We start from the raw sequence: 21,169 nt of genomic DNA, 5'->3' as shown, positions 1-21,169 counted from the left end.
CAGAATCCATCAATGCAGGATTATAATAAGAGTTGAGTTTTCATAGTAAATCTTCACAACACACATGAAAAAATTCTACATAGTCAAAATGAGGTATATTCATCTATTTAGTAGGAAAAAAAAAGGAATTAAGAGAAACATACCTCTTCTCTAATATTGAGATCTGACTATTTGCATTTCATTTTTTGAATAGAAACTTGATTTGGCAGCTGAGGTAGGCTGAACCTTCATCTCCTCCCCAGAAGTGGGCAATGTGAAGCCGCTACCCCAAGAAGTGGGTCTGACCCCATCTCCCAAAGCTTGGGAGACAAGAGGGGACAGGACAACAGCAAGCCCCTAATGAATGGCCACAGCACATGAAATGTATTAACAGCTACATTTGTAATTGAACCATTAAGAAGGAACATTGCATTGCTCCTCTAGCACATCATTGCATCACTTAATGAGTTTGGCAGTGCTGTGCCTAGAGAACTAAGGATACTGGCTGTAGGTCCCATTAGCATCTCAACCTGCCTAATAACCTCAATATTCGTTCCTTAAGGTTTGACATACACACTAAAAAATTGAAATTAAAATTAAGATTACATTAAAATCCCTATTTCTTGAATATTGTTTCATTATTACCAAATAATGTACATTATTACAGAATGTAATAATTACATTCCACCATAATTCTCTCTTTAATTTCTATTACCCAGAGTACTTTGGCATCTCAGTAACTTCTTTTTTTCCAGAGAACAGTCCTTACATCTCTTATCTGAAGAGACTTCACCTGTGTACCTATCCAGGTCAGCAGGGTTAGCTGCGTAACTAAGATTTATTGTTCTTGGACACACAGTTCTAATCAGCAGGTTGTAGAAAGTATTAAGGAATGCATGGAGAATATTCTAGTGATGAAGTAATGTTTTCCAGCAAAGCTCTGCATAAACTACCAAGAAGAAGAAGAAGAAACTTCGAGATGTTAACTTGTTGCTCATCATATTGCTCCCTACTAAAAAGTTATAGGCAAAAGTAAGAGACTTTAAAAAAAAAAATATTTGGAAACATTTAATGGAGTATCTCAATTCTTGATTGAGCTCTCCAGTTTGCTCCACTACCTCATTTTTTTTTAAATGCAATGCATTGAAAGAGTGAAGTTTGATGGAGAGGAGCAGGTAGGCTACGTTATCTTAGGAAAAGGCAGAATCATGAATTCTGCTATCTGAAACATGCATCTGGCATCCCAATAATATCTAGCTTTAGCAAACTATTCTAAAATTATGTTCGCTACTTTAATAGATTCATGATAAAGAGTAAAAGCATGAATCAGATGCTCAGCTGCTGTAAATTGGTGCAATGCCATGAAAGCCAGTGTGGAGCTACTCTGAGAGCAGCACCATAATCTGACTCAAATTATTAAGAGAGCTTTCATAAAGGTCTCTTAATAATTCTCTCTCTTAATAATTTTCATTAAAAAAATAAATTTTCTACCATTAGTACTTTACTGAACTCTTCTCCCTTTACTAGGGAGAAGCTTCCCTTTACTACACAGAATAAGCCTCAAATCAACCCAACAACACGATGCTGGGCCCTGGATATTAGTCCCCACTGCAGTATCAGCCAGACCACGCGTACAGCCCCAGCTTCTATTTACTGAAGAGGTAGGAAGAGAAAAACCTGTTTTAAGTGAAATCAGTCAAGTTACAGCAACAACCAATATTAACAGGTTTTGTGGTCTGAGATAATTATTAATAGAAGACAATTTGCTAGTAGCCAATTAATACCTGAAAATAATTCATATTGTGTGAATTGAAGAAAAAGTCTTTAAAATAATTGTTGATTTATTTTTTAAATTGTGTCATGGAAGCTTAAACTTTTCACAGCTCTGTATTAAACAGGACAATTCAGTTGATGCCATCCATCAATGAATGATGAAAAGTTTTTGGAAAGCTACAGACTATATATTTTTTCCTACTACTTCCATTTTGTGCCTTAAGACCTAAACAATTATGTTTTCCACAATATGTTATATGCTAGTCAACATGCTGGTCAGTCATAATCTGTGCTTTCCAAGGTAGGTTAAAAAATAAACACAGCCCTAAAATAAACATAAACATAAACATAAAATAAAAAAATAAACATCTGCCCTAACTCCAAAAACCAATGACATTTTTTTTTCTTACTAAGAAAAACACAACTGTATAGTCTTAAAGAGCTTTCTTATAAAAGAAAATGGATGATATACAGAGAGGGAAACAGCATCAGCTACTGCATGAAGCTGCTGCTGACCTTTGGAGTTGCAAAACGCTGCTTCCAGCTTCTACCCTATTTTGGGAGCACGCACAAAGTTGAGGCTGTTTTGCAAACCCCAGTCAGTTAATCCTCACATGACCACTGAGATTAACTTTATACAGGGGTGTAAGAAAAAAAAAAAATAAGAAAAATAAAGTTTCTTCATCCTTGTAGACAGCTGAAGAGTTTTGTTAAAAATAAATAAATGAAAGGATATACTCACAAAAATGTATCTTTAAATATGTGCTTCCATGATCTTCAGTTAAAGCTTAAATTCTTATTTCTTTTCAAAATATTAAGCCATTTGAATTTGTTGAATTCTTTGGTTGCTTGGAATGTTTAATGCATTTTTTAATATAAAAATAATTCAAATAATTGTCACTTTGATATAAACAAATTGAGATGCTTATCTCCATATTACGCAAACCATGCCCTTTAATAATATGCATATATAGTATTAGCAAAGATATTTTTACATATATGTTTATACTTAAATGTTCCTAGGAGAAGCAGAGGAAGACTTGCCACCACCCCAGGAGCATGTATTAGTCCTCCCTGGTTTTTTAACCATCCCAAAGCAGCAACAAATCAACTGAAGAATTCAAGGGGCAAGGGTGAAATCCTGGATCCCAAAGCATTCCTGGAATGTCTGCTATGAGCTTCAGGACACGAAGAAATTCTTTTCAGTTCTTTACTGAACTTATCCCTTGTCAGGGATTGCTGCTAGAAAAAAAATGCAAATAGAAGAAGTGTGCATGCAGTAAAGAATCTGTGATGAACAGACCACAGTGAAAAGTTTAAGAACTCTTTAAAATTTAACAAGGCTTCAAGATAATAGAGAAAGGAATTACTTTTTTTTAGGCACAGGACATTTAGAGCTTTGTTTTCTGCAGGTTTGGTTTTTTGTTTTGGTTCTTGTTTTTAATTGCAAAGCTCTGGTCCATTAATTTCATACCCAGAACACATAAAATTTTGCTTTTTATTAAATATGGAGGAAAAAAAAGAAGCATCTTGACACACAGTTGACTCAACATATCCGTGACAAAATTAATATGAAACAACCAACCTTTTCCTACCACGCACATTTGATCTTTTCCATTTCCAAAAACAGCTGGAACAGTTTTGTGTTATGACTGCCTGTGAAGACATCCAAGACATTTCTCCCATTCCTAAACTACTTGCTTGAGAAATTAAAGACTAAGGTTTATCAGAGCACTGAGGTGGTTCCCTGGGATGGTGGGCTAGACTTGTACATCAGCTACAAAACCAAACAAGTATCAGTCAGATTTGATTTCAAGCACAAGTTTTCTAGAAGAGAATACTCAGTCTTACCAAAATACTAGCAGACTGTATATAGAAATGCTGGTGCTAGACTTCCTGGAGGAAAAAATGTTCCTTTTAAAAATGATTGGCATTTTTCACAACAGCCCTACTGTTCAGCATTCTGGCTCTGTAACGAGAAAACAGGAATCCATGGGGATTTTTATAGATGAATTTATGGAATGGGGATCGTGGCCAATTTCTCTGGGGTAGGGATGTTGTCGCTTTTTCTTTAATTAAGGTACTTTTAGGATTACAGGTAACTGTAATGTGCCTGGAAAACATGCACTGGTCTGTTATCTCAAGACTTGCTTTCAAAACTAAGATGATGTCCCTAACGAGGGCTTCTGGAGACAAACATCACGGACTTGAAGAATAAAGTGTTAGTAGGCACTAATCCAAGGACACCAAATGACATTGAGGAATGCTATAAGTACTCGATCAAAACCAGTCTTTATCAATTAAAATGAGCAATGCTATTGTAATTAATATTGAATTAAATGGTATCAAGATGAATCAATGCCAGCTCACCAATGCTAGGAGGTGACTGGGGACAGCCAGCAGGGCTTCACCAAGGGCAGATGGTGCCTGACAAATCTGGTGCCCCTCTACAATGGGGTTACAGCACTGGGGGATAGGGGAAGAGCAACTGACATCAGCTACCTGGACTTGTGCAAAGCATTTGACAATACCCAAATCGGTAATAAAATAACTTCTTTGGCAATAAATTGTATTAAATATATAAGTAAAAAAATTACCCAAGCTGAGACCGTTTCCTCCACCACAGCATATGGCTTGAGTAAACTATGAGCACTACCACTTCCGTGCAGTAACAGTAATTAGTAAGGCAAAGTTTTCTACATTATATCCAATGATGAAATTTTAACTTTTTTTCTGGTTCATACATGATCATCATATGTAATTTATTAACTACTGAAAACATTCCCAATGCAATTTAGTCAGTCCCACCAACAATACTTCTTATCAGTGCTCTGTTTTGTACAATCTCAACTTCGGCATCTTCAGAGTCAGGCCCCGTCAGCTCCCCATGGAGTCATTTCACAGCTTAGCATGTTTGCTGGAAACCTCCTTCCCCATATCCAGCTTCCCTCTGAAATTTCCCCTTATTCATTTCAAACGATCCACATTTATAATGATGCTTTTGTATGGTTCGTTGAACTTTGTTTCTTCTTCCCTGAATTCACTGGGCACTGACTTGGTTTTTGTTCTGCTTTGGTTTTAATACTTGTTTTAATACCCTGGCCGTACCAATTTCCTATTACTATCTGAAGTCATTTGCAGAAGTACAAAATAAAAAACGGTACTACAGCAAACACTTTAAATTATGTTCCTAAGGCATCAGTTATTAAAAATTCACAAGGGGATAGGTAAAGATGGTTCTAAATATTATAAATGATAAACACCACAACAAGCATTAGAACTGACAAAGCTGCCCAGCAGATAGTTCAATTGTGGGTCTTAAATGAAGGTTACCCTTAAGGTTGGATATTTCATATTCATTTCCAATCACTGAGAACTTTGAAACTGTTAAAAACTGTGCTAAAAAGGCACCTTTTCTCTGTTTCTCAGTAGGTTGTCAAAAGGAAATCTAAAGAGTTTTACCCAATTCTACCAGTACCACAGGAAGACAAGGTACGTGCAACTCTCTTCATGTTCTCTAAGTTTACTAATTCACAGTTTGACACCAGGACGAAAGAGGAATCCTAGATCCAGACCAAAACTGCTCTTCAGAAGTCCCTTATCTTCATTTTCTCCCACCACCTTCTCTAGCTTTAACGTGGCACATTACAGAGGCAGCTTGAGTGCTTCATTCCAAAAACACCTTATCTTTTCTGCCCTATCAGCAATCAGCTGAACTTTGGATGCACATTCAGAGAGACATGGAAAGCTGCAAACAGATCATACCAAGGAGAAAGAGGAGCTTACAAAACAACTCATGATAATCAGGGCCTGCTGCACTTGAGCAAGCAAGCCCTAATTTTCTGGTATGTTCCCCATATTCAGCAGCCTTCTGATGCAAGAGACATCTTTCAGCTACTTAGTATTTTAAAATGTCAATGTAAACAAGATCATCAGCACAGATTTCATCTTAACTAGATTATAAACAGGTTGATCCTGTCCACAGATCTTCATTTTTCAACATATATTAGATTTTTGTTAATTCACCCCGTAAGCACAGGATAGCTAGGTTAGGAGGGATTACAAGTCTTGACAGCTCAGTAAGGAACTGTCGGCAACACGCAGCAAGCAATCAGCTGGAGGTTTTTAACTGTGTCACTGATTGCTCCTTGCAGTGCTGATCTAGCACCTGTAAGGTTTCAGTGAATGGGATTCGATGATAAGCATGAAGCCAACTGTTTGAGGCTTTTGGTACATGCTGCATTTACGCTGCTTAGTTTCATATTCTCCTAGAAACAGGGAGTTTCTTTCAGAAGTGGTAAGTTGCACAGGCTCAGTACTGCAGTATAAGGGAAGCCAGGCCTTAGTCTACAGTGCAATGTAAATTGTCTTCCCCTGAAAAGACATTAAGTATGCCTATCCTAATAGTATTTCTCCTACCAGAAGAAATTTTATTTCTATGGGAAGTGTCATTTGCAATGAATTTCCTTAAAAGAATCATAACGCAGCCTTGAGAGCACTCCCAGGTGAAACCTACCTTATAAAGAGCCATAGATCAGCATATGAGCAATGAATATCATAGAATTAGTGAATATGCAGGATATCTACATACACTGTTAATTTGTACAGTGCTCGTGTATTATTAATCTTTCCAATTTCATCCCTTGCAGTTGGATATATAAAGAATGAATTCTGCACTGGCTTTGCATATTAGTGACTAATGACTTTACCAGAGAGCAGCTACAGTCTAATGACTAGGCTACATCTACTCTGCCACATCACAAAAGTAACTGCAATACCAGGTAAAAGTGCACACTATAGCTCAAAAGTACAACTACAGGAGCCTGAAAATTGGCACATTATTTGCCAAGTACTCATATCACTCTATCTCAAATACACTATGACATGAAATCCAAGACTCCTGAACCACAGGAGCAACCAACTGCAGGAGCAACTGTAGCAGTCATTAACATTCTTCCACACTCCATTTATATATATATACATGCACATATGTATAAAACAATATACACACACACACACACTAATAAATGTCATTGTATAACAACAGCAATGCAAGTAACAGGGAAAGTATAGGAGTTTGCACAGATACCTAAATCAAGAATCCACTTGCAAATCTGAGGTTACTTCACTGTTCCCACTGAAATCGGTGGTGAAGGCAGCAGTGGCTTCTATTACTTTTGCACAAGAAATAATTCTGACATCCTTTCTCCACTAAGATTACCTACAATGACAGCTACAATACCTGACATGCATTGGTGCAGCTGTAGTTTACCAACACAACCACCTCTCTGCGTAAAGCAGAACTGTCTGGAAGTCATACAAACTCACCCTGATGAAGTCGAGGCTATCTACAAGCAGAGGTGACTGTTTTAATTGACAACTTACTAAAGCAATGACATTACAAAACAGAAGAAAAAAAACCTGAAAAAGCAAACCACACGCACACCAAGTAAGTGCATACTTAGTAATTAAGCTTTCCACTCATCACTGCTTTTCCTGGAGAACCTAACTGCATTTCAAATATTCAAGCAAATGTCAAATACCAAGAATGGCAAAGAGTTTTGACTGGTTATTACCAGAAGAGGCAAATCAGTTTGTGTTCAGGTTCTGCAAGTTGGATATTTCCATTTGCCAAACAAAAAGTTCTAATACAACCTAACGCTATCACCTTTATTTACCAAAAAGAGATTTTGGTTTACAAATAAGTACCTAAGGGGAATTCCATCTGGTTTCTGGCATTTTCTGACTTCGCTTAATGCAACATTAGGTCTCAAACTGACAGAGACTTCAGTAAGGTTTCTAAATATATCAAGTTAAATGAGATTCATTTTTGAAGGATGAGGATACACAGCTGTTCATATACAGCTATTATGTATTATTTTTTGTAAAAATCAACATTATAATAAAACTTACAAATTTCTTCCAAGAACTTGAAGCTTGTTTATATATATAACACAATTACTTAAAAATAAAATTTATCTGCTATTTAATTCAGCTGGAAAAATCTTTTGGTAGACTACCAATTTTTATTCCCAAATAAAATATTCAAAGTATTTCCATCTCTACACAGGATCACATTACACAACACACAAGAAAAGCTACAAATGGAATTGAAAACCACAGTGAAAGATTATCCAAGATTTACACAGCAAACAGTTCCCAAAAGATCTATTAAAAGGCATAATAAATACTTTCCCCAAATAGGCAATACAATAAAAAGCATAAATGAACAAACTCTTAACCTTATTTTCTTTTCACTATAGCTTACTTACTGTAGAAACCCAAATCTATCTGTGACTTTGTAAAGACGATAGTCAGCATCTTCCCATGGCTCAATCTGCGCACCGTCTCGTCCCTAATGGAGAAGGGAGAAAAACAACGGCCAAATTAAGTTTGATGGCACAATAAGCTACAACACAAAAAGCTCAGACACGAAGACAGGCTTGAGCCATTTGGGACACTGTGGAAGTAGAGAGGAGTAGGAGGAGAACACTAGGCCAAAACTGATGAACCAAAAATAGCAAAGTAGCATGCCTCCCTCGGCCACTGTGAGCATTATCATCATCACAGGAAACCTCTCTTGGTCACTGCTGAACACAGAACAAATTTCCACTACTGATTCCAAGCAAAGATTGGTAACATACATGTTACTGGGTGTGAAGAGAGGCCACCACCCAGAACAAAAGTCATACACACATTTTTCCCTTATTAAAATACAAAGCTACTCATACAACTACACCCTGTGCAAGATACCCCTATGTCTGATATCTGAAATGTTTCCAACTCTACAAACAAGTCTGTTGCTCATTACCCCAATGGCAATTATAAAGCCCTCAAGTGTTAGAAGAATATGTGAACACAGTGTAGGCATTCTAGGTATGTGCTGTGCTAGGCTTTTACTTGACAAGTAGCTTAAGGAAAAGATAATGCCTAATATTTCTTTAATCCCTCGCAGCAATCTGACTATGAATGCAGTTTACTTATCTTTTAAGTTCCCTGTAATGATTTAGATGTTTCTATCACTGTAACAGAATTCAATAAAAAGTACAGTAAGAGTTCCTCTGATCTTACAGACATACTTAGCATCCTCAAACACGCTATTTTCATTACTTCTAAAAACATTACATTACTTAAAATAGCCCCAAAGCAACTTGCTGTGCACCTGAAAAATGAGTTGATTGAGTCATTATCGAGAACATCCCCTGTGGAGGGAGAATTTAGCTCACCCAGAAGCCAGTGCATCACGAAACCCTCAGATCAGTACTACACAGAGTACTGTAAACAAAAGCTAGCAGGAAACCATGATTCATTTTTTTAATAAAAATATTATGAAGATGAATTATAAGATGTATTAAAATCATGATCATGTTCACTTACTCTGTCATACTTGGCAACTATCTCTGCTCGTTCCTGGGCAAGTTTGACAGCAGCATCCTGCTCGGCATCTGCACCTGTGAAGGATTAAGATAACGCCGTTCAGATTCTCTCCCTTGTGAACACAACTGCACTTAGATGCCTAGAAAATAGATCTTAACTTCAGAGAGATTACTTGGATGAAGAAATGCCAAAACAATTATATCAAAGCAAATTATGACCACGGTACACCTCCTGAATACTGTCCAGAGTAAAAGACAATTATTGGATAGTGTTCTAACTGCTGAATTTAGAATGTTCCCCATTTTCTAATAAAATATCTATTAAATAAAGTTTAAAAAAAATAATATCACACAACCCACTAACTGAAAGACCGAAGAAAGTAGTAAAAGCTACCAGTTGTCAATTCTGGAAATGTTGACATAGTCAAAGAAAACTAAAATGTACTCTACTGTTTTCAAACTAATTTTGAACTATTTTCAGGATTCGTACAGAAGGATTAGAATACCACTGAAAGCTCAAGAAATCATAGAATCATCTAAGCTGGAAAAGCCCTCATCAAGTCTAACCATACAAATATAGGTATGGAAAAAATAATTCACCTTCTAAGCCAACACATTTTGAAATAAGATGCTAGGGGAAAAAAAATGTATGTAGAAATATATTATCATAAAATCTCAGCTTCCAATTGCAATGGAGGCAAGAACAAACACTTCTCCCAGGCAGCTGCAGCAGCACTGAAAGCCCAGCAGTTCTCTGCCTCCCTACCCCATCTCCTCCAGCACTTTGATTCAGAATGACTTCACCTGAGAAACTGCCTAAAAGTCATTTCTCAGAAAACAAGGAAGGAGAGCGCTGTGGCATCAGACCTGCAACTTGTGCAACCCAGAGCTGAAAGAAGCATAAGACTATCACAACCGAAGACTGATGAGCAAGAAAAACAGATGCACAGGTAAGCACTGGACATCACTACACTACACTGCAAGTGCAGCAGAGGTTACTACAATGGTGGAGTTAAAGTTTAGATAAATCTGGTTTTATTGAGGTTCCTCAGCATCATTCCCTTAGCAGAAGACATCTCTAGACATCTCTAGATCATGGATAGGAATGTACATGGGCACTGTGAGAGGGAAAGTCATGAAGATGCTTCTTGAATATTCAGGAACATGACACACTGCAACATTCCACATTTTGAGGGGCAATGTTTGACTTGCCTCATTCATTTGATGCCCATCATAAGACTGTGAAAGACTCAAGAGTTGATTTGTTTCAATTCTAATTCAATTCCATTCCTATTTCAATTTTTCTATGATTAAAAAGCAATGAGCTGGGGATAAAGCAACATTTTAAAAAGCCATGAAATAATTTTCAGACACTGTTATAGAAGTAAATCCAGACATATTTTTTAATTCACTGTTTAGTTCATGGCAACATCATATCTGCTGAGCATTAATTCTTCAGCAGATGTACTTATCAACCATCTGGACCACAAAATATGAGAACAGATCAGATATTATGGGCTTCTTTTTAGCATGTGACATTATTAACAGTTTTATTTGCTCAAAGCCAGTATTTCTTTATTCAAGCCTACCTACATATTTCTCAGATATTTAAAGAAGTTGTGCCAAAGTGGCTTTCTATGCTGTATGACAGCTTGTGCTTGCTCTCCACGTGTTTTCTCTCAAAGTTTCTTAGGGGGAGTGCAGACAGAACCCGGCATGCCCCATCACAGGCACATTGTACAGGCAACGACGATGCTTGTCCCAAATTTCTCTAATGAAAAGTCTGACTGCTTTTTTGATTTTTGGAGATTATAAGTAAAAGCTTTACGCTTTGTTCTACTCATTCTGTTTTCATCAGTGAGGAAATCAGGCTTTGCTACATTTTCCCCAACCTATACCAGAGCCAGCCCTCATGTATTTATGCGATTATTTAAAATTTAAGAAGTGCATCTGCTGTATTTTGAAGCTATGCATCCCTGTATCACGACACTGATAAATAATTTCCTCCCTGTAAGGTGCTCAACGAGTTGGCTCATTTCATATTGCCAGCCTTGAGTGCCATCCAAGCAGGGCGCTGTCCTCTGGCTCCTCTAGGTGCTGGATCCGCCTTTAGCCATTCCTACAGAGGACTGCAAGACACAAAACAGTTTGGCTTTGGGTTTGGCTTTGTCTGACAGCTTTCTGGTTCCTGTGGGCCCGTTACCCCTGCCTGAACAGTGAGCAGGACCCAACTCCTAGAGGCCAGCCCCAATGCCCTTGCTGGGAGGAGATTCTAGAAGAATCTCCTCCCAGCACTGTCACCACACAAAGGCACAGGCTGAACTCTCTGAGCACATTTGAGAGCTACATATTCCTGACACGATGATACCACTACATTTTTTAATCCTTTACTAGTTGAGGTACTGCACCTACTGAACTGACAATGTCCTCTTAAAGCTCCCAAGCCTACACTGACAAAGCCAAGGAGTCCTTTGCAATTAAGAAGCTATAGGAACCATAATCAAAACCAAATTGCATTTGCTTTTGCAAGACACAAACAAATCTTTATAGGAAACCAAATACAAGTTTTTAGAAGTAAATTTATGCTTGCTAGGAAAGCCATTACTCCATGAGAAAATCCAAGTAGGAAGCAACCCTAATCTTTCCTTCTCCAATGGTTGATTTGATAAAGCGCAGCCAAACAAGTAGGAGGAACTGTGTTTTTTATTAATAGAATTCAAAAATAGATTACTGCTTGTATTTAAAAATACCCTCAAAAGGGCACGCACAGCTCTTCAACAACATGGGTGGATTAAATGGCACAAGTTGAAATGAAGTTTAAACGTACGATTAAAATAATGCAGAACTTTATTTGCAACAGAAACCGGGTCCTGATTTATGCCAAAAACACAGCCCTGGCTTACCTTCCTGTCCTGCATTAGCAACACGTTAAGTCTGACATGTTCGATGCCTCATGACAATTCAATTACATTTGGTGGGGAAATTATCATATTCGTTGCCTTTCCAGTAATCCTCTTTGCTTGCTGCCAAAATCATCTTAACCTTCTAGCTGCACCGAGATGGTTTAATGTTACATTAATCCAGCCATGCTGAAAACTCAAAAACAGCTTGAGACGGGGACAAGAGGTTATATTGCAGGAGATGAGCATAAAATATGCTTCTTATAAGAAGAATTATTTAAATATCTGCAAGTTGGAAATTGCACAGTGATTCCTGATGAAGTAAAAGCTAAATATGGGAACGAATCATGAAATAACCTTCCTAGGCAGCAAAATACATCGCTGCATTACACAAAATTAAAATGAAGACTTTAGAATATCAGTTGGTTATCAGTCTGATCACACTGAGAGCAGTTAAAGATGTGAAACAAGTGTGATTAGTTTTCCTAATTAAAATTAGCATTGTATATGATCAACACCACATTTTACAGCAAACAACACAATCTCATATGAGGCTGACATCAACCTGTGGTCAATTGAGTAGTACAGAGTACTGAATTTGACTAAAACCTGGGGAAACATATTATCACCAACCTAAAAAATGAAAGAAGTGGAATCGATGGTGATAAAACCAGCCCATGATGGCACAACAGGCAGCACATGCAAGTCCCTAACATCACTGGTTGGCACTACAGGGTACAAGAAGAGCACTTGGCCAGCAGCAATGTCACGCACCTTGCTTTTGAAGGAGGTAAATCATAAAAAGGAAGGCCGGGACCAAAACACATTATAGAGTATTTTCTCCTCAATGCTGTCACACTGTTTCCAGTATTTTAGAAATATTACAAATTTATAGATTTTGAAAGGCAGCACACAAAGGATTTGAAGCATCATTACAGAAAAATCTGGACAGAAATCCCAGTCCGCGATCACGTTAAAAAGGGCTGACATAACAGCCAGATTACTGCTTTTCTTTTACCTTGGGAATCAGATTATTTTACTTTTCAGCACTGCTGAGGTGACTGGCAAGCAGCTGGATTTAAACTTTCAAAAGATTACTTAAGGCTGCAATGAGATTTGGTCTCATTTTGCAACTCACTAACTTTAAACTGATAGAGCCAGGACTGCTAAGTTAGACATCTGTAGGCTGCCATCAGCCCTATAAGCCAAGAAGAAAGCATTGCCTACAAGTTTTGTGCCTGCATCACTCCAACAAGTGTCTCCCTTCCTCACCAGTTATCCAAAGACTGAAAAGGACAGTGCCTTCAGGAACAGAGCAAGGGGATGGTATATAAGAAGTATTAAATGACAAAGGCAACAAAAAAATAAGCTAGTCCTATCACAAGGACACAATCCTAGTTCGTCTTCAGCGTTTATCTTCTGAGAAAGGAGATCAGTGATCTGGAGATGTCAGCGTTACTTAGAAGCAACAAATGTGCAGGTGAATTAGGGATGTGATCCTGCTAGCCACTACCAGGTGCCATGCATCAAAACCCCATTTAAAGTAAAACTCCACATTTTGAAAGTTGGAGCTTCTTCAAAACTTCAAAACACGTGTCCAGTTTGGTCTATTGGTATAGGAATTGAAACACATTGCAGTAAATTAAATTCCTAAGGTGATAACAAACAGGCTTCTTACACAAACTTAAAAATTACTGGAAACTCCCCATTCCCCTATTAAGCAACTGCAATTCTAAGTCTCCCAGATCCTTAGACCTTACTTTTCCTAAATTCCACATTCTTCCAATCCTAAGGAAGAAAGGACAGTAACATTTAAGAGAACAGAAACTAATAATAAGAGACAAAATGCAAGGGAAAAAAGCATAATATTCTGCTCGCTAATGAATGCAAGACTAATTGTAATGGACCAAGTGCCATAGCAGTTTAATAGCAAAACAATAGATCCAAGTAAAAATAAACACCATTTAAAGTGAAACAATAATGTACCCTACAAATGGATGTAAACATTAAATTCTATTAATCAACTTTTTTCAAGGACAGAAAACGTTACAAGATACTAATACAAAACTACACTTCTGACAGTTACTAACCAACTCAAAAATAAATAATCCTGCCCTACTCTCTCCTTCATCCCATCTTCCCCCTCCCATTTCACAGGGCAAAACGTTACCTGCTGTATGTACACATCTGCAGGCAAAGGAACCTTAGATCTGAGAGCCCCTGTTACCCACCCAAAATGTAGGTTTCCGTGGTTTTTTGTTTGTATGTTTGGTTGGTTTTGGGGTGGTGGTTTTGGTTTTTTGAGAGTTTGTTTGCTTGAATCTGGGGGGGTTAAAAATCTGTAATAATGTATTTTTGTACTCATTTAAGTTACAAACCTGAACATGGAGGACCCTTCAGCAGTAACTCAGGTTTCCAAACTACAGGAATGAGAACGAGCAGCACTCGTTTTCTTCATGTTTCCAGCAGCCAAGGAACAGCCTGCGACAGCCCAACAGCACCTTGAATCCTCCTGGTCAGGGGGTGAACCCCAACAGCCCACACTTGCACTTGGTTCTCACCCAGCTCAGCTCCTCCAGGCTGTTGCAGCTGAGTGAGGAATCAGCAGGTAACGGTAACTTTTTGTTCTTGCCCCGGGGAAGAAAGCTTCTGTTGCTGAAGTTTAACTAAGACTCTGTATTTTGGTCTGTTTGCCTAATCCTGCACGGCTTCCAGTCCTGCTCAGCTACAAGGCTGCAAACCAGTAGGGCTTTGAACAAACCATGTTCAAAAGTGGTATCCATCTGCAAGCCACTGAGCTTCTAGCCCATGTAAAAACAGCCCAACAACACAGTGACAATGACCTTTGGGCTGACTCAAACTCACTAGTTAGACTTCTGCCTGAAATGACCCAAAAATGCCCAGTTTGATACAACACCTCACCTGGGAAAGGCAAAAACCACCGAGCACCTGCTTCTCCATCAGGGTGGCACAAAGCGCCACCAAGAGCCTCAGAGATTCTTCACACATCTCACAGGAACCTGTAGGTACATCACAGGGCTCGTGCCTTAGCACCAACACAGCAGGTTGCTTCTTCCAGCTGTGCCACACACCTCAGTAACGCCTCCTTCTGTGCGGCTGAGGGTAAGCACAGCGTTACCATCCCGTGTAATCCTGAAAAGATTTCTCCCTGGTTTGCTCCTCGACCCGCCATCACCGCATCCTCGACTGCACAGTGCTCTGAACCCCCTCAAAGACTTGGGGGGCATTTATTTGTTTTCTATTACTTCCCTCGCATTCTTGCTTGTTGGCACATCACGCCTTCCACTGCACAAAGAGCTGCCCTGGCACAAATTCCCATCCGCAGGCACCACCAGCAGCTGCTGTGCATCGGCGTATTCAAGGCCCATATCGGAGCAATAAACAAAACATTTTTTAAGTCTCTCGTCATCTCAGAAAGCCCCTTTAATACCAGTGCTGTTTATTTTCCTTCGAGTCCGTTCACACAGACAATGAAACAAAAGCCATGACATAGGCTTAATAGTATTTTGTTGTGGGTAGACGTTTAAAGAAAAACTTGGTAAATACCTACACACAGATATTAGACCTGCACCACACACACAAGAAAAGATTAAATATTTATTATACTTTGTTTTTTTTTTTTTCCATGAGTGTTAGTTTAGGCAGTGAAAACGGAGTTAAATAGTTGACATTAGAAAAGCAATCCCTTTTACGTTGCAACGCCTTCTCGGGAAAAAAAACACCACCACTAGTTAACTGAGCTACATTTCTTCCACCGTTAAACATAATCGTGTACCTTAAGCATAGCAGGTATTAAAAATTATCACTCGTCAGATGGCAAAGAGAAGCAAAATAGTACAGTTATCTGCAAAAAGTTAAACAATTCAAGACCAGTATATAAAATAAAGATATTTTACCAGTCTGTAGATCATGGTTTTCAGCCCAGTCCTTGTAAAAGTCAGTTTTAGTCTTCATGAAGAAAATCTGTTTATTTCTAAATCATACTTGAAATCACTGCATCAGAAAGTAACTGGGGAAAGTTCTCCTCCTCCTCCTGGAGCAACCATCGCATGTAACCGAGCTACTTGGCCTTCCCTCTTTCTTTTTCTCCAAAACATGGCCCCTCTGCAGCTCCCCAAACTGCAGCTACTCAGACAAAGCTGCCATTTGTTAGCCAGAAGTGTCATGCAGGCGACACGCTCGTGTTATCCTCTGCAGCCTACAGCCTGGCATTCCAGCTAATAATAAACAAGGGGATTGGAACAAACGGCCTCACAGGCCGCTGCTCCTCTAACACATCCCTGTTATGCTCGTGGGGAAGAATTCTCCCTGGTATTTACCCAGAGCTGCATGAAAAGCATCTTATTTGAATAACTTACTAGAAACGGGACTTAAAGTATCCCGTTCCTGGCTTATTTCTTAAGAAACCATGAAATGAAAGCTTGTAAAAACATAGTTGAGATTTCTGGAAGTGGTTGGCATTCCCTGCTCAGCGGATGGAATCTGACTTTTTGGGTTGTTTTTTTTTTAGAGCTACTTTCTTGTTGAGGAGAACTTGGGGACCTGAAATATCGAGGACGCTAGGAGCTGCTAGGAATGTTTTCCTCGATGAAATTTGAGATTTAACATTGTCAGAATTGCTCTGCTCTCTGACAGCTGCTGTGTGGTCAGCATCCTCAACATCTGACAAACAAATCTCCGTGTCAAATATTCACACAGATCAAGCACCTCTCCTACATCATTTTTAGTCTTACCCAGAGACTCTCTCTCTCAAGCAAAACGTCAGCTGCTGTGCCGTAGTTGCAGCCAGGAACCTGCCTAGAGCAACCAATTTCATTTCTTAACCTGAAGTCAGGGGGTAAAACAGCCAAACCAGGCTTGAAAGGCTTGTGTGGGCTTCCAGCTCTCCATGAAGCCAACAGAAAGACAATCTCTGGGCTGTTTCACCTAGAGAAGGCTCAGGGGGATCTTATCCTCCGAGATACCTGAAGGGAGGGTGCAAAGAGGACGGAGCCAGGCTCTGTTCAGTGGTGCCCAGTGCCAGGACAAGAGGCAGTGGGCACAAACTGGAACTCAGGAGGATCCATCTGACCACCAGGCAGCACTTCTGTGCTGTGTGGGTGATGGAGCAGTGGCACAGGCTGCCCAGAGAGGCTGTGGGGTCTCCTCCTTCGAGATCTTGGATCCACCTGGACGTGGTGCTGGGCACCCTGCTCTGGGTGGCCCTGCTGGAGCAGGGGTGGGACCAGATGGACCCAGAGGTCCCTGCCACCTCAGCCATCCCGGGACTCTGACTTCTGAGAAGCATTAAAATGCCAGGAACAGATCTGATCAAGTGCAGAAAACCATTATTTTTTTTCCCAAGGGACTGAAAAAAAAAAAAGTTCCTTCAATTGTTTCAATCTTCTTCCTCATATTGCCTCGCAGAGCACTAAGCCTGGAAATAAGAAACAGCTCCTTTGTCCTTTATCACCATTTACTCCTTACAGACCCTACCCAAACCCGAGCATCAATAATTTAGGCTGCTGATACAATGTGAGTGCAGGCTCAGCCACTGCCCTGCCTTTAAGCACATTTCCCTCTAATGTGACATTTTCTTGCTGTTGACATCCTTACACAGTGGTAATCTTCTTGCTATGTAAGAATTGTCTTCAATTTTTCTCATAATACAACTAACAAACTACAAATCCAACTACAAAAACCATTCTCCCCTTCCCACTCTTAAAAGTCAGTATTTTATCAGTATTTCTTCAGAGTCCAACCAGTTGTAGTTCTACTGTATGAAGAAGAGAGGTAGAAGATATGAAAGCAAAGACTGAACTTGCCTGAAGAAACATTATTGAACTCTTACCTTAATGAAAACTCGTGTTTCCTTACAGCAGAATGCTTGCAGGTCTGTAGGATCCCCTACAAGCTGCAGCAGTCACTGATGGAAAATGGCCACTTTGGAAATTAGCTGAGTTAACTGCCACGAAAAGCTGCCTCAAAGCCATTTGAAAGCAATCCCCAAAGGACTCAAAGCAAGAGCAAGGAAACCAAGACAGGCCTGCTAAGTTATATGCCGCAGAGAAAGCTTGTGTCAAAAAAGTTAATTAGAATTTCGGAGTCCAATACGTATCGCAAAGAACTGAAACACCCACTCTTACTATCTGCCATCTTCAAGCAGCAATTGACTTAGAGGAAAGGACTTACAGGAATTCTACTCATTTTAATTAACTACTACAATATGTCTAGGGACATATTTAAATAATAAGGTTTAGGTTGGATATTAGGAAGAACTTCTTTACCAAAAGGGTTGTTAGGCATTGGAATGGGCTACCCAGGGAAGTGGTGGAGTCACCATCCCTGGAGGTCTTTAAAAGACGGTTAGATGTAGAGCTTAGGGATATGGTTTAGTGGAGGACTGGTTAGTGTTAGGTCAGAGGTTGGACTCGGTGATCTTGGAGGTCTCCTCCAACCTAGGTGATTCTGTGAAATAATACAGCCTAACTAATACTTACTAGTTAATAAGAGCACTGACAGAACAAAATTCAAAATAAACTGGCAAGAAAATGAAATAAAAATATAATCTAATAAAACACATCGCAGCCATCTGCTTATTCACAATTATTTGTACATGTTTCACAAAAACAAACACACCTTAAAATTAAGTCATCGTCACCAGCCATGCCCACAACCAACCCAGCTGGATGTTTGAAGTCTGAAGGCTCGTGTTGGCACCTCGATAGTACAGACGTTATCGCGAGGGTTATGAAGTGGAGCAACAGGAGCTGGCAGGGATCTGCGGCAATTCCACTTCACCGAGGGCTGTGCGTGCAGTCACAAGCCACAGGATGATTAATTTATGGGAGGTGAACAATCGAGTGCAAAGCCAGAAGAAAGCATAATCACTAATTTCTGACAAGCTTGCTGAAAAGAGTACAGCCAATTTTGCACGATGCTCCTCTCTTGGAAGAGGGGTGGGTACAAAACCAACACCAGCCACACTCCGGCCCAAGACTCTTGCCAATACAATCCCAAATGTTTTATGGCAGCTTTTAATAGACATCATTTTAAAGGCTTGGGTTGGGTATAATTTGGGGCTTGCCAGTATGTGAAGACTGGTCTGACTTGTGCAACAACTAGCTAACGTCTGATGGCTCTGCTTGAGTCAGCTTTTGTTCCTCTTCCCAAGGGTGTAGCTGGTGCCTGGCCTTTTCAGGAGTTTATTAGTATTTTTCTCTTTCCTTGCTGCTAAGAAAAGGCAGCACTACGACCATTAAGAAGTGGTCAATCACTTATACATTATTCTTAAAGGAGATGCAAACATCAAAAAAGCAACTAGAAAGATCCCATCTTCATGAAAAACCAGGAGGTTTGCTACTGCACAGAAGGCATTTTACAGACTTCCACAGATTACATTTCCTGGAACTCCTCCTGTGGCTCCAGCCGACGCTGCTAGAACATGTCAGCTGTTCCATCTACAACCTGTGCACATTACGCCCACGTTCCCCTACAAATTCATGACCTTTCCCAGCACCAGTCCAAGCCTTCATAATTAATGTCTAAACATAATATTCTGCAAATCAGCTGCTGTATTAGATGGAAAGATGAGACACACGACCACAGGAGCAGTATTGTTGGACGGAAAACCAGGAATATTTCAGGAATTTTACCTACTGCTCACTGTAAGTCAAGCCATCCTTTCCACACAAGCACTTTTCCAGGTATCAGTTATGACTTTGTAAGCAAGTTCATCAAAAAATGACAATTTTTGAATCCCTCGTACCTTAAGATAGAAGTATGTTATTAGTGCAGGCATAAGTTTCCAATCCCCAGAGGTTTTGCAAGCTAAAAACCTCCTTCTGCAAACCTGTTCATAGTTCCTTCAACTCCTACAGGTTAGTAAATACAGAAGCTAAATGATCTTTCAGCACGATTAAATGGAACAGTTCCCCGCAAACAGTTTCCTCTTCATTTTCCCAATGCCATACATCAGGATGACAAGTAAAAGTCATTTTTCCCAGTAACATAAATCAAAATAGCATTTTTTAAAAAATTAGCTGAAATTTTCTGACAATTTCCAACATAATCTCGAATTTCCTGGATTGTACATTTCAATCAGTAGCAGACCGTGAACATTTTAACAGCGCTAAGATTTGCAGTATCAATTTAAAGAGAAAAATGGTCGTAATATTTTAGATTCTGACACGAGCCGGAACATTTCCTACCAAGAGTTATGCTTACCACATTAGCAGACTTAAATATAAGTAGTCAGATGCCATACTGCACTAATTATGTTGTCTCTTGATTAATCATTTTTATCTCAACATTAGTCAAAATTAATGGAGCAAACAAAAATGCTGTTTTAAAATTCATCCTTAATGATGTGATGTCTATTCCCAGTTTAAAGCATCACCAAAGCCACACTCAGGCGTAGAGGGGAAGAAATGTTCAGAAGCAGCTCTTTGTTTGCAGGGAAGCCGTGTTCCTTGGCTTTTGTAACTGTAACTGGAGGCCGTGATCTGTATTTGTATCATTTTGCCGTCTAAAATATGAAGTTTTGTTTGTCTACATAGGGCATATTTGAATGGATTCAGAAAAAATGAGAAGTTATTACACTACTGATAGGATTGCATCCCAGCTTCCTCTTACCAAGTGTACATAAAGTCTTTTTCTCCCTTCTGCTGGAGCGGAGATCAGAGGGTACCCAGCCATCAGTCCTTCCCCAAAAGCAGGTGAAATCAAACCTTCAGCCTCTGGCCACCCTTGAACTTCAGCCTCCTGCATACTGGTCATCTTCGAGCAGATAAACACTTCAACTGTGTGAACACCCTACAGCTACAATCATCATCCTCTAAGGAAATCCTACAAGAAGTCCAAATGGCACAAAGAAGCTTCTACGACATTAAACCTACTCTTACTGACTCAAAGATAAGTTTGAATAAGACTAGAGGAGGACATCAAGGCAAATTTCAGTGAATCACAGAATTGTAGGGGTTGGAAGGGACCTCAAGAGATCATCGGGTCCAACCCCCCATTTGAAACCTGCTTGCTTACAACATCAGTCATGCCTACACAGCCCAAAGGAGACTTGGAAAAATCGGATCAGCTACTCAAAATATCTCTCATTTGCTTTATTAAAAATTAAATGGCAACTTG

General features: G+C 39.4%; 1 protein-coding gene across 7 annotated transcripts in view; it reads right to left on the bottom strand.

The window, feature by feature from the left end:
• The window catches only part of USP6NL (USP6 N-terminal like), a 117,607-nt gene that overhangs the window by 51,945 nt on the left and 44,493 nt on the right, over positions 1-21,169 (bottom strand). For 4 of the 7 annotated variants that reach the window (XM_068670046.1, XM_068670048.1, XM_068670047.1 and 1 more), the window contains 2 exons: positions 9,130-9,203; positions 8,025-8,107 (listed from right to left, as the gene is read on the bottom strand). The exons of 1 other annotated variant lie outside the window; for it this stretch is intronic. In XM_068670046.1, the coding sequence (XP_068526147.1) occupies positions 8,025-8,107; positions 9,130-9,203 (157 nt within the window). Of the gene's footprint in view, positions 1-8,024; positions 8,108-9,129; positions 9,204-15,945; positions 16,265-21,169 lie in introns of those variants that run through there. 2 more of the 7 variants (XM_068670050.1, XM_068670045.1) reach the window with 2 other exon arrangements.

This window comes from Anas acuta, chromosome 1 (genome assembly GCF_963932015.1).
Source record: "Anas acuta chromosome 1, bAnaAcu1.1, whole genome shotgun sequence".
Classification (NCBI taxonomy): domain Eukaryota; kingdom Metazoa; phylum Chordata; class Aves; order Anseriformes; family Anatidae; genus Anas; species Anas acuta.
This window is presented reverse-complemented; position numbering and strand designations above follow the sequence as displayed.